The sequence below is a fragment of the Dama dama genome, chromosome 5 (assembly GCF_033118175.1).
Source record: "Dama dama isolate Ldn47 chromosome 5, ASM3311817v1, whole genome shotgun sequence".
Taxonomy (NCBI): Eukaryota; Metazoa; Chordata; class Mammalia; order Artiodactyla; family Cervidae; genus Dama; species Dama dama.
The window spans coordinates 6,955,214-6,970,233 of record NC_083685.1 but is presented as its reverse complement, the minus strand read 5'-3'; the positions used below and the strand labels follow the sequence as shown (position 1 = coordinate 6,970,233).

The window sequence follows — 15,020 nt, the reverse complement described above, 5'->3', positions numbered from 1 at the left end:
TGAACAACAATGCACTTAGAATTTTTTTTAAACTGAAGGTTCTGGAGTAAAACTTCAAGGACCCAAGTAATATCCACTTTGTTTCTTCTTAGACCTGGGCAGGTTGTTCCACTTCTCTACACCTCAGTTTCCCATCTCTACTGGCATATTATTTTTGTTTGGCTGGATAGCAAGTGGGATCTTAGTTCCTTGACCAGGGATCGAACCTGCACCCACTGCAGTGTAAGCACAAAGTCTTAATCACTGGACAACCAGGGAAGTCCCTCCCATCTCTAAAATAGGGATACAGCTAGTACTACTCTGAAAGGCGGTCCCAGGGCCAAAATAAAAAGCGGGAGAGAGCTAATTAATGCATGTAAAAAGCTCCTGGCTCAGTCAGATCTACTTTGATTTAGAAGACTCAATCTCGTATCTCTGCACGGAAGGTCTCGAGCCTCAAGGACGAGTGGTTTTTCCAGATTTTTGGACTCAAGTGCACAGCCTTCGGAAAAGCCAGGAGGGAGGTGGCCAGAGGTTTAGTTTCAGGATTCTCAGACCCAGCCTGGTCTCCCAGAATTCCCCAGATAAAACTCTTCATTTGGGACCCAGGGGCATCCAGGCCCATGTCTAGATTCCCAATGAGGTGCTCAGACATGTAGCCTTCCCAGGAGGGGTTGCCAGGCAACAAGGTTCTTCAGCAGAAGCCTGGCAGGACTCTCGGACACTCATTGGTCCATTTCTTCCCTTTTCACGGAAGAGGCGGCAGAGGAGGCCACGCCGCAGGGGAGGTACCAGGGTCACGCAGGGCATTTAAGGGCGGTGCCACACGAGTGCTTTCTCTGCCACCCATGCCTGCCCCAGCCCACATCAATTCTGTCCACTTACTTGAGCAAATAACATACAGAGTGACTCCTGTCTGCTCAGGGTCACAAAGAAAAAAAGGTCTGCATATGTCATCTCTTCAATTCCTCAACCTTCCACGGTAGTTTCTGTAATATTTCCCTGGGGTCCACACTCCTGATCACCCGCTTAGGCCCCTCACACCATTCAGCACTGTTTCTATATTGCCTTCAAAAGATTTGGTGGGGAAAAAAATCCTGAGTTACAACTTTAAATAGGTTGGTACCATAGAAACAATCTGTAAGCGGCATTTCAAAGATGATATATTTAAAGTCTAGCACAAGTACTTTTTCTGGGACACTGACATTCTACAGTGGCACATGGCTGAGTCTTAATTTGAGTTCTGCCACAAAAATATATATCATGTCCTGAGCTTGGCAGAACCGAAGACCCAGATGAGCTGAGACTAGCAAATATGGTTTCCTTTTAAGTGTTTCTTACAGATGGTTTCTCCCCTACTTATCTTTCAAGAATCTGTGAACACTGTCCTTAGATAGCTGAGAGGCGGTTCTGCAGGCCTGGGGCGTTCCTGTATAGCAAGCATCCTCAAAAGGTGATACAGGTGAGGTGAAGGGAAATGGCACCGCACCAGCTCCAGTTATGTCCCTCAACTGTGTGGCACCTGCTGGCAGAGGTAGGGGGTGGAGGCAGCTGTCATGTAAGAAGTCCGGCTATTCTGAGACCGCCATGCCCCAAGGAAGCCCAGGCTGGCACGTGGAGAGGGTATCTGATAGTCACACCTGCAGATGATCCAAACACCTGAGGCCAGGCACCAGGCTCTCGAATGCAGGAGCCTACAGTGGACCATCTGACTAGGGTGATAAGCCCCAGCCACCATTGGGCTATGAGGACCACTGGGGTCGCTCTAGTTGACTCCCAGAACTGAGAGGTTGCACAAGGCATGGTTTTAAGTCCCGAAGCCGGGGGCCGGTTAGTCACACAGGGATGGATGGGTGGAACCATGAATGAGCCTGGATGCCTTCCGGGATGCTGACACTCCACAGCGGCACATGGCTTAGTCTTATTTTCGGTTTTTGTCACAACACGTATCGTGGCCTGAGCTTGCCAGAACAGAAGATCCAGACCAGCCTGAGATGAGCAAAAAGGAGCTGAGATCACGCCCCTTGAGGGTCATGAGCTTCCTGCGTCCCACGACTCCGGCAGCAGCCCATTCCACTGCTGTCTCAAGACCAGGAAGACCAGAAGCTTCCCTCTGTGAGATCATCACTCACCAGGCAACACACCCACCTCACCCACCAGCCCCTCCCAATAAACCTAGGAAGTTCTAACTTCCCCCTTTTACAGATGAAGAAACAGGGGCACAAGCCACATAGCTGGTACTCTGGCCTGACTCCAAAAAGCCATCCCCCACGCCACCGTGAGTCACTGCCTTCCTGAAGCCTCACTACCGTCATGGGAATGAAGGCAAGGGGGTGTGGGTAAAATATGTAACCCTTAAAGATAGGAAAGTATTCTAAGCCTGGCTGATCCCTAAGCATCTGGGGGGGATTGTCGAGCCAAGGACCAACTCAGCAGGTTTGGAAAGAGTTCCAACGCTGCAGAAGACAAAGAAAGGAGGGGACCAGCTCCTGGGAGCTCGCCTCCTGGCATGTCCTTTACTAAAAGGAGTGTCTTTGGATACCTAGGACCCCAGCCCACAGCAGGCCAGCGAGTCTATGTTAATCCTGTGATCTATGGGGGGAGGGTCTTGGGTCATGCTGTTATCATTTGGCCTCTGGAAGGGCTGGAGACAAGAGTAACTAAGGTCAGTTGCCCCGTACCTTCGTGACTGATGCTCAGTAAAAAACAGCTGGCCACCGAGGTTTGGGTGAGCCTTCCTGGCTGGCAACACTCACACATGCCATCACATATCCTTGGAGGGAGAAGTGAGCACGTTCGTTATGACTCCACTAGGAGACGGCATCTGAGGGCTTGTGTGTAGGCTCTCCTGGACTCTGACCTCTGCGCCTTTTCCCCCTTTGCTGATTTTAGTTTTGAGTATTTATTTGGCCATGTCAGGCCTTCATTGCAGAGTGCAGGATCTTTCATTGCAGTGCCAGGCTCTAGAGCAAGCAGGCTCAGTAGCTGCTCTGAGATATGTGGGATCTTGAGTTCTGAGGGATCCAACCTGCCTTCCCTGCATCCCAAGGCAGATTCCTAACCACTGGACCACCAGGGAAGTCCCTCCCTTACTGACTTTAATCCACATCCTTTCACTGTAATAAACCGTTAACTGTGAGCCGACCAGGTTTGCTGAATTCCCTAAGTCCTTCTAGCCAATTGCGGAACCCGAGGGTGGCCCTGGGATCCCCGACACGGGAGTCCAGCTGTGCCCTTGCGTGGACCTATTCTCCAGCTTTTGCTCTTCATCAATCCACCTGACAAAAACTCAGAGGGGAAAAAAAATCTGTTCACTCTGTAAAGTAAGTGTTAAAGTCGCTCAGTCATGTCCGACTCTTTGCGACCCCATGGAGGTAGCCCGCCAGGCTCCTCTGTCCACGGGATTTCCCAGGCAAGAATACTCGAGTGGGTCTCCATTCCCTTCTCCATGGGATCTTCCCAACCCAGGGAGGGAAGGCGGGTCCCCTGCATTGGCAGGCGGATTCCTGACCACCAGAACCACCCGGGAAGCTCTCTGTAAGTAGGGCAGAGACAGATGAGTCCTTGTTCCGTTTATTCAAATAATATATATATATAATTTTTTTTCCTCTGTGAAACTGAGTAGAACCAAGGAAGGATAAAAGAAAGCCTCATATATTAAAATTCTTAAATAGATTCTTTGACTTCAAAAGTAAGGGTCAACAGGAGAGGCACAGGCGGTAGGCCCTGACCCAGACACAAGCCACCACGGCCGTCCTGCGAATTGAGGAGGACAGCAAATCCATTTCTTAAAAAACAAAAAAAGTTCTCGAGGGGAAGAATATAAAATAACCTAAGTTTCAAAAGCAGGACTACTTTCACACTCTTGGCTCTCTACCCCGCACTGTCCTAAGACAGAGTATCTCAAGGTTAAGTTTCCAATGACTCAGCTTTTGCAAACATATATGCAAAGACATTCCTCGTGAGCAGTCCTGTTTTGGCGGTTAATAGCAAGCAATATGCTTGGATTAGAGGTCCGATTTCCACTCGAATGCAGTTTCTCCTCTTCTGGCAAACAAAGCCATGTGCCGAGATCTGAAAGGGGAAAAACAAAAAAACGGGCATTAGGCCCCAGAGTCACGATTCCAAAATAGGTCTTGTATATTTATACGTGTGACGGCTGGACGGATGGTCTGCGTGTACTCACATAAGCCTGTGGGATTTTCCAATAGCATCCCAGATGGCCGGAGAGAATCTACATTTAAAAATGTCTCCTGGGTTCTTACGCACAGCTCAGCCTGCTGCCTCTCGACCTCGAAGACTTTCCTGACTTAATGAAGAGCAAATGGCAGCAATGAAAAGTGCCAGTGAATTTCTGGAGGCCAGGGAGGAGGCATGTATTTAAGGGCAACTCCCTCCTGGGAATTAGCTAAAGCACCCTGTCTCTGGTACCTCGTCTGAACAGTAAAGCGGGGAACGGATCTGGTTTTTATCAAAGGTTCAGGATTCTACTAAGGAACCCGCAGAAAGAGAGCGAGGGGAATCGAGTTAGGGAGAAACACGGAAAAGGCTGCTTTCAACTTGAGGCTTCTTAGGAATGAAGCGCAAGTCCTGGATTTTAGCACAGCTCAAAATGGGAACCCTGGTAACGATGGTGACTTAAGTGTCTCTCCAGCCTTGGGGGCTGGTGCAAAGGGGACTTCAAGAAAAACAAAAAAATATGCTGATTATTTAAAAAGAAGGCAAGGACTAAAAATAGGCTTGAGGCTAGAAGCTCTGTTACAGTTTAAAAGCAGCAGCAGAATAAATACCCAGGCAACTTGGTCCTGGCTTCCCTGAGACCCCCAGGTCTCCTTGAGCCTGATCAGAGAAGCTGAGCCGTGTAAGGAAGCGAGTTCAGTGGCTGGATGGAGCCTTAGCGCCAGGGCCTAGCATTCCCACCGGGGCCAGCTCACGTCAACTCACAACCACCCTTGGAAGCGGAACAGGGGCCAATCCCCATTCTCCAGATAGGGAAAACAGAGGCCAGCAGGAGTCCAACCTGGAGTGAGTTCTGAGATATTTAGATAAATATCTTCCCAAGATCAGAACCTGTTTTCCCACCCCTCCGGGCAAAACACAGATGGATAAAAATGCACTTAAAATCATCTGTTAAAAACAAACTCTGAAAAAAAAAAAAACACAAACTCTGGGGGTGATGACTTTTGGTGGCTGTGTGACCTTGAGCAAGTCAAAGCCCTTCTCTGGGCTTCGGTTTTTCTCCTCCGTAAAATCCGGGACCTGCCTCCCAGGGATGCTGAGGGTAAGAGGAGTAATGGCCAGGACCACCTGGGCCAGTGCAATGGGGGCTATTGTTAGACCAGAGCCCCCGGTGCCTATTATTAGAACCTTAATTGCTTTGGGCCAACCTGATGCTGTTTATAGAAGCCAGGCCTGTCCAAATTGGTCTAGAGTCCCCCCATCACACTGGTACTCTGTACCCCCCTGCCCAACGACAGAGCAACCTGTTTCTTTTTGGTTCACCATTGATGCCTACCCCCACCCAGATCCAGAGCTAGGAGACCAAGCCTTGATTCTATAAATAGCTCCCCAAGCCATCACCACGGAAGCCTAGAGGGCTGGGTCAGTCCACCTTGGTAGCCTCTCCCCCACCCGGGGAGGCTCAGGAAGGAACAAGCTTTTCAGAAAAGTGGCTCCTGGTCTCAGAAGTGGTGGGAGGCCCCAGAGAAGCCCACAGGCCTACCTGGAAATCACGAGCTTCCTAGGTGGGAGGAGGTGCTGTTCGGGTTCACCTGGAGGAAGACAACACACAGGAAGGTCACGGCCAGGTGGGGGTGCCAGGGGCTCGCGACACACTCCCTCACTGAGCTCCTGTCAACAGGACTGGTTGTTCGGCCGCTCAGTCATGTCCAACTCTTTGCGACCCCGTGGACCGCAGCACGCCAGGCTCCCCTGTCCTTCACCATCTCCAGGAGGTGGCTCAAATTCATGTCCGTTTAGCTGGTGATGCCATCCAACCATCTCATTTTCTGTCATCCCCTTCTCCCCCTGCCTTCAGTCTTCCCCAGCATCACAGGACATGACATGACAGACGCCCTCCTATTCCCCTGCACCTCACAGTCTAGTGGGGAGCCTGCAAACGCGTCTCTAAGGAATTATTAAGTCCAGGCAACACAGCGGGCTGATGTGAGTGACGGGTGCTAAGGCCCCTCCAAAGTGATTCCCAGAGGCCCCTGCAGAGGGGTGACGTTTAAGGTGTAGGGTAATGAAAGAGCTGGGCTTCCCAGGCAGTGCTAGTGGTAAAGAACACGCAAGCAGGCGTGAGAGACACGGGTTCCATCCCTGGGTGGGGAAGATCCCCTGGAGGAGGGCACCGCAACCCACTGCAGTCTCCTTGCCTGGAGAATCCCATGGACAGAGGAGCCTGGCGGGCAAGGAGTAGGACACGACTAAAGCGACTTAGCATGTGTGTAGATAATAACAAACTTACATCTGATCTTTACCCTGGTCCAGGCAGCAAGCCCTAGAACCCTTGCAATCTCCCTAGTGATAAAAAGCATCTTTTATCTGCAAATGAGACACCTGGGTGGCTGGGGCCCCCAAGCTTCAGGATGGGGGCTTGGTCACCCATGATTAAGGGGTTGGAAATTTCAGTGCCTGCCACCCCTACCCAAACCTCTGGAGAGCAATGAATAACAAACAGTCAACGATTTAATCAACCATGCCTACTTAATGCATGCATGTTCAGTTGTGTCCGACTCTTTGCAACCTCATAGACTGTAGCCCTCCAAGCTCCTTTGTCCGTGGAATTTTTCAGGCAAGAATACTGGAGTGGGTTGCCATTTCCTCCGCCAGGGGAATCTTCCGGACCCAGGGATCGAACCCGCATCTCCCATGTCTCCTGCACTGGCAGGTAGATTTCTTACCCCTGCGCCACCTGGGGAGCCCACGTGCCTACTGCTTAATAAAACCTCCAGAAACATCCCTGAAGGATGAGGCTCAGAGAGCTTCAGGGCTGGTGGACAAGTGACAGAAAGGTGGGTCGTCTGGGCATCTGAAGAGGGGGCACTCCTGTGGGGCAAGGGCCCTTAACCTGGGGGTTTAGAGGCTATGTCTGGAAATCAGTGTCAGAATTGAACTGCGTTGTGCAACAGCTAGCTGGAATCTGGACAGTCAGGTTGTTGGTGTTGGAAATCACCCTGTGAGCAAAGATCTAGATGATGAAACGAGGCCAGCCGTGCACGGGTGTGGGTAGCAGAGCATTTCCGGCAGCGGGAACAGCGAAGCCCTGGGAAGGAGAGGGTGTGTGGACTTCAGGAACTGTGGACTCATTTTTTGCAGGAGCTGCAATTCTGATGTGTGAGCTGCTTTGGTTTGCTGGCTTCCTATTTTCCCATTTTTTCTGTTGCACAAGGACATTCTGGATGGCTACACAGTATCCTAGTGTTCCGTATAATGCACACACCACACTGTTGCCTAAGATTGTTTCCAAGTGTTACAGTATCCTGCATGAGGTCATGTGTGTATGGGTGCAGGGACCCTGGAGGAGAAGAGGGCAGGAAGTAGGAATTTGATATAACTCGCGGGGTAGCTCTCCTGAGGGTGGGACTTCTCATGATGACAAAGCATATGCCATCCCTTCATTTTTGGTCCTAATAGAGCAAAAATGGTCCCACACAGTGCAAGAGGGTGTAAACTGGTCCAGCTCTTTTGTAAGACAATTTCAGCCTTGTGGTTCAAGAGTCTTAAAAGGACCCTTCCAGGGTCCTTAACCCTGGCGGTCCGGTGGTTAAGACTTCGCCTTCCAATGGTGCAGGTTTCATCACTGGTTGAGGAGCTAAGATCAAATGCCTTGCAGCCAAAAAAACCCTAACCATAAAAGAGAAGCAACATTGTAACAAAATTCAATAAAGACTCTAAAAACGGTCTACCCATTCCACTCCCTAAAAATGTATTTTAAGGGAATGAGTCCATAGAGCCCTGCACCACTCACCCCACAGGAGAGAGGCAAAACCATGCGGACAGGTGCATGACACCATTCAAAATATTGCAAAAATTACAAATCATCTTAGGGCAACAGTTAAGTAATTGGCGGCAGAGAATGCATTCCAGAGGAAACTATGGAGTCACCCAAAATGGCCACGGTGAAAACCCCAGGATGGAAAAACACTAAGACAGCAAAACAAAGCAGCTCATCCCATGCAATCTCAAGGAATACAAAAACAAATATCCAGGTAGGCCAAAAAAAAAAAAAAAAAACCACTATATGTAAAAAGGGAAAGAGTTCAGATTGTGGTTAATCCCCCTCAGCCCACTTCTGGGTGTTGTTCTTGTTACATCTTCTTTGGGTTAAAACAAATAACAAATTAGTACTGACTAATTCTGGCAACATTTCTTTTCACAGTGGCATGAGATGGCTTTCTGGTTCCCATGCAGGGAGCATTGGACTCAACGCCAGAGGGTCAACATGTGCGGGGCCCCGGGCAGTGAGAATGTGTGAGTTTGATAACTGAAGTGGAAATTGGTACAGGGTGTTTCACCTTTTATTGGCCAACATACACATACACACGCACCAACTAAAACTACTGATTTTAGCATCAGGACAATTCATTAAAGAAACAAGCACTTTCGGGACTTCCCTGGCATTCCCACGGTTAACACTCTTCACTCTCACGGCAGAGGGCTCAGGTTAGATCCCTGGTCTGGGAACTAAGATCTCACACGTGTTGGCACAACCAAGAATCAATTAATTTAAAAAAAAAAATTTTTTTTTTAAAGGAACACCTGAGCACCAAAAGGAGAATGGCCTAACGTCAGTCCCGGGAGTGGTTTTTTCTGACAAGGTCCAGGGACAGACTCCCACGGACAGACGCAGGATGCAGGGAAGGTGAGGCGTGGGGACGCGTGTGGGGACCCAGGACTGTATCACGTCCACATCTGCACACACACCCGCATCATGGGACTCTCGTTTTTGGGCAGACTGATGAAATTTTTGCTCTGGGTTGTGGCTGTGTTTGGGAAAGGCCACTTAAAATTAAGCTGAATTTAAGACTGGAGGCATTAACTTTGACAGAAAGTCCCCACCAAATCCCTTTAGCTGCATTCAAGCCAGGGGGGCAAGGGGAAGGACGGGGCTCAGGTAGAAGGGCTGCTGAGATGTGGCCCAGGGTGGATCAGACACTCAAGAGCCCCTGAGCGGTTCCCCACCTCCACCCAGTTTTCTGAGGGGAAAACCATCGGCCGTACTAGAGCAGTGAAGTGTCTGAGGACACAGAGCAAACAGGTGGGACTACAGAATTCCCCCTGGGGTTTCTGACCTGAAAATAGCCTTTCAGATTGGCTGGTGTTTTATAGTCCCCTTTCAAGACCTAGGAAAGAGAAAAAAAATCACTATTGTTAGAAATGATCAAAAAATAAAATTTAGCCCATCACTTCCACACCCACCCACCTACCCACCCACCCTCCCAACTAACCATTTTTCCATCCTTCCAGCCTCCCACCCATCCATCTATTTATCCATCCACCCACCCACCCAGCCACCCATCTACCCTCTCATGCATATACCTATCCATCCACCTACCCTCCACCCCCACCCACACCCCCATCCACCTACCCACCCATCCAACCATCTATCCACCAAATGTACCCATCCACTTATTCACCTCATCTATGCACCCCTCCAACAAACATTTATTAATAGGCTCCTCCTAAACATTTATTAACAATCCTCTGGATATTAGTCTAAGCTCTGGGGTTGGCAGTGGGGCTGTGCAGGGGTTTTACACCATTAACAAGACAAACTAAAATCCCCATTCTCCTGCAGCTTCCATTCTAGACTAGGGAGGGCCAGAGAATCCACAAGTAACAACAGAACACAAGGAAAGAACAGATCAAACCATGGGAAGCACCACATGGAAGGCAGGAGGGGTGACTGGGAGTGCCCGGGGGGTTTCTCCTGAGGGAGTGGTCCAACAGGGCCTCCTGGGACAGAGGGCCTCTGAGCTGAGCCCCGCGTTCCAAGGAAACCCTGCCAGGCTAAGCTCTGAAGGAGAAGCTTTCAGACGGAGGGCACAGCAGGGCAGAGGCCCTGCAGTGGGAACCAGAAAGTTCCAGGCCTTCCCACTGTTCTCTGGAAATACAAGGCACTGGAGAGACCAGCGCTGTAAAATAGAACAGAATGTGAACAACCCTGTAATTTTAAATATTTCAGTAGCCACAGTAGTTAAATGAAAAAAAAAAAAGTGAAATTAATTCCAGTGGGTTTTTTTTTGGGGGGAGGGGTGGCAGGGGCCAGGGTTTGTGGGATCACAGTCCCCTGACCAGGAATTGAAGTCACACCCTTAGCAGGGACAGTGCAAATTCCTAACCTCTGGACTGCCAGGGAATTCCCTCTAGTGGTGTTTTTGTTTTTGTTTTTTAACTTAACCGGATACATCCAAAAATTAATACTTCAACATGTAATTGATGAGGTTCAGGTTAGGTCTCCCCCAAATGCACCACTCTGGCATATTCACTGTTTTGAATTAAAATTATTTAAGAAACAGTCATGCTGGAGAAGACTCTTCAGAGTCCCTAGGACTGCAAGGAGATGAAACCAGTCAACCCTAAAGGAAATCAGCCCTGAATATTCATTGGAAGGACTGATGCTGAAGCTCCAATACTTTGGCCGCCTGGTGTGAAGAGCTGACTCATTGGAAAATAACCCGACGCTGGGAAAGACTGAAGACAGGAGGATGAGATGGTTGGATGGCATCACTGATTCAACAGACATGAGTTTGAGCAAGCTCTAGGAGACAGTGAAGGAGAGGGAAGCCTGGTGTGCTGTGGTCCATGGGGTTGCAAAGAGCCGGACACGACTGAGTGACTAAACGGCAACAACAGTGCCAGAAGGACACTCTGACCCTCCTCTGAGCCCCTGGAAGCAGGAAATAAATCTCACAAGTGAAAGATGCCCTCCTATCCCCAGGAGGTACAGAGACATCTTTATCACCAGAGGAGAAGCTGGGGCCCAGAAGGCTGTGGGAACAAACCTTGTTTCTTCTTCGCTAACTGACTCCCCCAAGCCCAAGTGTCTCTGCCTTGTCAGTTCTCCACAAATGTATTGTTTCTTTGCCTAAAAGGGTTGAAGGACGCCTGCTATGGCCCCTTCCTGTGAATCTCCTATTTTTATGAGCCCTTGTATGTATGATATTAAATTTGTTTTCTCTCCTATTAATCTGTCTTATGTCAATTTCATTATCAGGTCAGTCAAAGAGCCTAGAAGAGAAAAAGGGAAAAGTTTCCTCCCCTACATAGTCAATATAAAAATGATTAGTTAGAAATTCTACATGCTTTGGTGGGGGGGTCCGTCCAGTCTAGGCTATGGTTTTTCCAGTGGTCATGTATGGCTGTGAGAGTTGGACTATAAAGAAAGCTGAGTGCCAAAGAATTGGTGGTTTTGAACTATAGTGTTGGAGAAGACTCTTGAGAATCCCTTGGACTGCAAGGAGATCCAACCAGTCCATCCTAAAGGAGATCAGTCCTGGGTGTTCACTGGAAGGACTGATGCTAAAGCTGAAACTCCAATACTTTGGCCATCTGATGCAAAGAACCAACTCACTGGAAAAGACCCTGATGCTGGGAAAGATTGAAGGTGGGAGGAGAAGGGGGCGACAGAGGATGAGATGGTTGGACGGCATCACCAACTTGATGGACATGAGTTTGAGCAATGTTTGGGACTTGGTGATGGACAGGGAGGCCTGGCATGCTGCAGTCCATGGGGTTGCAAAGAGTTGGACACGATTGAGCAACTGAACTGAACTGATGAGGACCTCAAATCCAGTGTGAGTTTCACACTTACATAGCACCCTTTCCATATGGACTCATCACATTTCAATGGCCACACAAGCCTAGCGGCTGTAATGGACAGCACAGATATAGATGGTCTCATTAGCACTGGGGTCCTTTCAGAACTGAGTGTACTGCCAGGACCCAGGACAGGAACATTCTGTGCCTTCAGTATCCACACACACACACACACACACACACACACACACACACAGCTTTCAACCACGGGATTTATCTTCACAGCCACAGCAAAACCACTATAAAGACTACATGAGGTGTCTGGCACTGGTCCCGACTTATGAAACCCCAAGGAATAATGGGCTTCCCTGGTGGCTCAGATGGTAAAGAATCTGCCTGCAATGCAGGAGACCCGGGTTCAATCCCTGGGTTGGGAAGATGCCCTGGAGAAGGGCATGGCAACCCACTCCAGTATTCTTGTCTGGAGAATTCCACGGACAGAAGAGCCTGGTGGGCTACAGACCATGGGGTCGCCAAGAGTCGGACACGACTGAGCTACGAACATGGTCAACATGTTCAGGGAATAAACCCCTTTGTGTTTTTGTTTTTTGCCATCTTGATTATATTTTAAAAGTACACAAGGTCATAAAACTAGAGCAAGCTTTTGGCTTTTTTAATTTTTTTAACCTAATTCTGTTCTTACATCAAAACCTGCACCATTGGATATGTAAGCCAGAAACTTGAAATAATTAAAAAAAAAAAAAAAATTGAAACTGACCCGTTCAACTCTCTGCTTGCATATGTGAAGGGTCAAAATATTTCTTCTTAGAAGCACAAGTGTATCTGTCACAAAAATTGACATTACAAATGAGGTGAAGTGAATCAGTGAATTGTGGTTTTCCTAACACTTGTGTCATTAACTAAGTTTGTAGAAAACAAGAGTTCCTCTTTGGGGAGTCAACCTCTTTGGAAGAGATCTAGAGGACCTTCTCTATTTTAAACACACGAACAGCAGAGCTCCAAAGAGCTGATCTTAACCATCACTGCTCATCAACATCTTTTTATACAACACCCAAGGTCAGGTTTGACTCTGGGAGCTTCGGACCCACAGTCTGGGACCTGCCCGGGGGCTCTGCCTTCTAAAGAGACTCCAGAGAAGCTGCTGCTGCGCCCCTGGCTAAGAAAGCAAAAAAGGAGGGGCCAGCTTTCTCTGAGGCCCTCGTCCCATCCCAGCCACCTCTCCCTCCGGAGAAGCACTTGGGGGCTGGATTTCAAGGTCCCCACCAGCCACTGTGGCTTCTTTTTAACCCCTTAATGACTTCTGTATTATGAAATATACATACATACAGCAAAGTATCTAAAACACCTAAGTACAGTGTAAAGGATAATAACTATGGTTAAATAGTAAATGTTAAAATGAATAATAAATATCAAACCAAAAATAATAACATAGTGATAATCAGCCGTATCCAGGTTGCCAACACCCACTCTCTCCATGCAGTCTGGGTGTCTGCCTCGGATCTCTGAGTATTTCCACAAGTTTACACAATCAGCCGATGTCAGGGGAAGAAGAAGTAAGGAGATCAATAGATGGGCTTACACTTCAAGGACAAGGGCAGAGCTGCCAACTCGCAGTGAAATGGAAATTCTCTCTCTTCCCTGGTTGGGAAACTAAGATCCTGCATGCCACACAGCACAACCGGAAATGAATAAATAAATAGAAATGAAAATTACAGGTGCAATAAAGGGACCCATCCTTGATTTATTCACACCCTGCCTCAACAAAGACTTGAAGGGCTTTACAAACAGATGAACTTCCAGCCAGGGAAGCAGAGGGGAAAGGACAAGGCCGAGTGGAGAAACAGGATGAAATCAGCACAAATGGACCCGCCAGGAGATGCTACGGAGTGAGAGGCACAATACCCACTGGTTTTGAGCTTCCTGGTGGCCCAAGTGAAAATGGGAAGGCAAGCAGCCATTCGAAGACAGACACAAGCCAGCTGCCTAGGAATCAAGGGACCGAGTGTCTCCTCGGGCAGCAGGAGCCCCCACCCCCGGCCGCATCTCCCCGTGAGCAATGCACTCACCCGGTGTGTGTTGTTGATGACAATGGGGTCAGGGTTGCCGTAGTTGGGCGGGTTTGCATAGGGGTCATAGCCGAGCCGGGCCAGCATGGGGGCGATCTGGGCCATGTCCCTCAACACATCCCCAGGGATGTGGCCAGTCCACTTGGAGAGAGCTTCCAGGTTCACGGGCTTGATGACCTGGTCTGTGGATCGTTCAATCCTGGGGAGAGAGGGCAGGATGGATGGGGTGTGGGCAGACCCAGGTGGCGCTGGGGCAGCAGGGAAGGTGGCGGGGCGGGGGGGGGACCTGGTACTTGGGACCCACTCGGCTCCCCTCAACTGTAAGAAGGTGGGTGAGTCATCTGGCCTCAGCATACCTGCTCTGTACAATGGGTTTAAGGGCACAGAGTGGAAAGCTGGCAGAAAAGTGCTAGGCAGTGCACACCATTTCAGTGGTGCTCAGATTCTGCTTCCTTGACCTCTTATGACTTTTTAAAGATGATTTTCTATTTACATGACTAAGATGGACGAAGATTTTGTTCTTGAGGAGTAATTATAAAACACTAACAGTAAGGTGAAGAGTCCCTGTGGTCACCACTCCTGGTGCATCCGCCGCCTGCAGGGACCCGACCATAGCATTCTGGAGGGCACCTCTTCATTCAGTCTTAAATGTAGAGTGGCCAGGGGGCCAGACGGCCTGGGGGCAGGTGCCAGCTGTGTGACCCTGGCAGAGTGACTGAACCCCTCTGGGCCTCGGTGTCCTCACTTGTCAAATGGGAGTCATTAATAGTACCGACCTTGCTGGGCTGTTCTGAGAAGTAAGTAGGCGAATAATGAAAGTGTCGGGTACATTTTAAGGTCTCAGTGTTAGCATGCACTCTCTCTCTCTCCCACGTATATACATAGAAAATCTATGGTTTTGCTTGCAGATTTAAAAACAGAAGTTGTCTGCTATATATAGTACTGCTTTGTAGGCCTTTCTTTTTTTCCACTCACTCAATACCTCCTTCTTTTTCCATTCCCCGAAAGGTGGACCTGTAGGTTGTTTTCAGTTTGCTGTTAGGATGAAAATGCCATCATCTTACAGTGCTTTCTCGGGTCTCCTAGATAACAGGGTTACCACCTCATCCAATCATGATGGTCTTACTGATGATAGCTCAGGGGCTTCACAAGATGGAGGGTGGGGGAGGGTCGAGGACCTCTTTCTAGATG

The 15,020-nt window shown here is 49.0% G+C and overlaps 1 protein-coding gene across 1 annotated transcript in view; it reads right to left on the bottom strand.

Moving 5' to 3' along the window:
- Positions 1-3,540: 3,540 nt before the first annotated feature.
- TPST2 (tyrosylprotein sulfotransferase 2) overlaps positions 3,541-15,020 on the bottom strand; it is a 52,613-nt gene continuing 41,133 nt past the window's right edge. Inside the window, exons 4-7 of the mRNA XM_061141653.1 lie at positions 13,830-14,028; positions 9,276-9,326; positions 5,702-5,750; positions 3,541-4,053 (exon numbers count right to left, since the gene is read on the bottom strand). Coding sequence (XP_060997636.1) covers positions 5,709-5,750; positions 9,276-9,326; positions 13,830-14,028 — 292 coding nt within the window. The 3' untranslated portion in view covers positions 3,541-4,053; positions 5,702-5,708. The remainder of the gene's footprint in view (positions 4,054-5,701; positions 5,751-9,275; positions 9,327-13,829; positions 14,029-15,020) is intronic.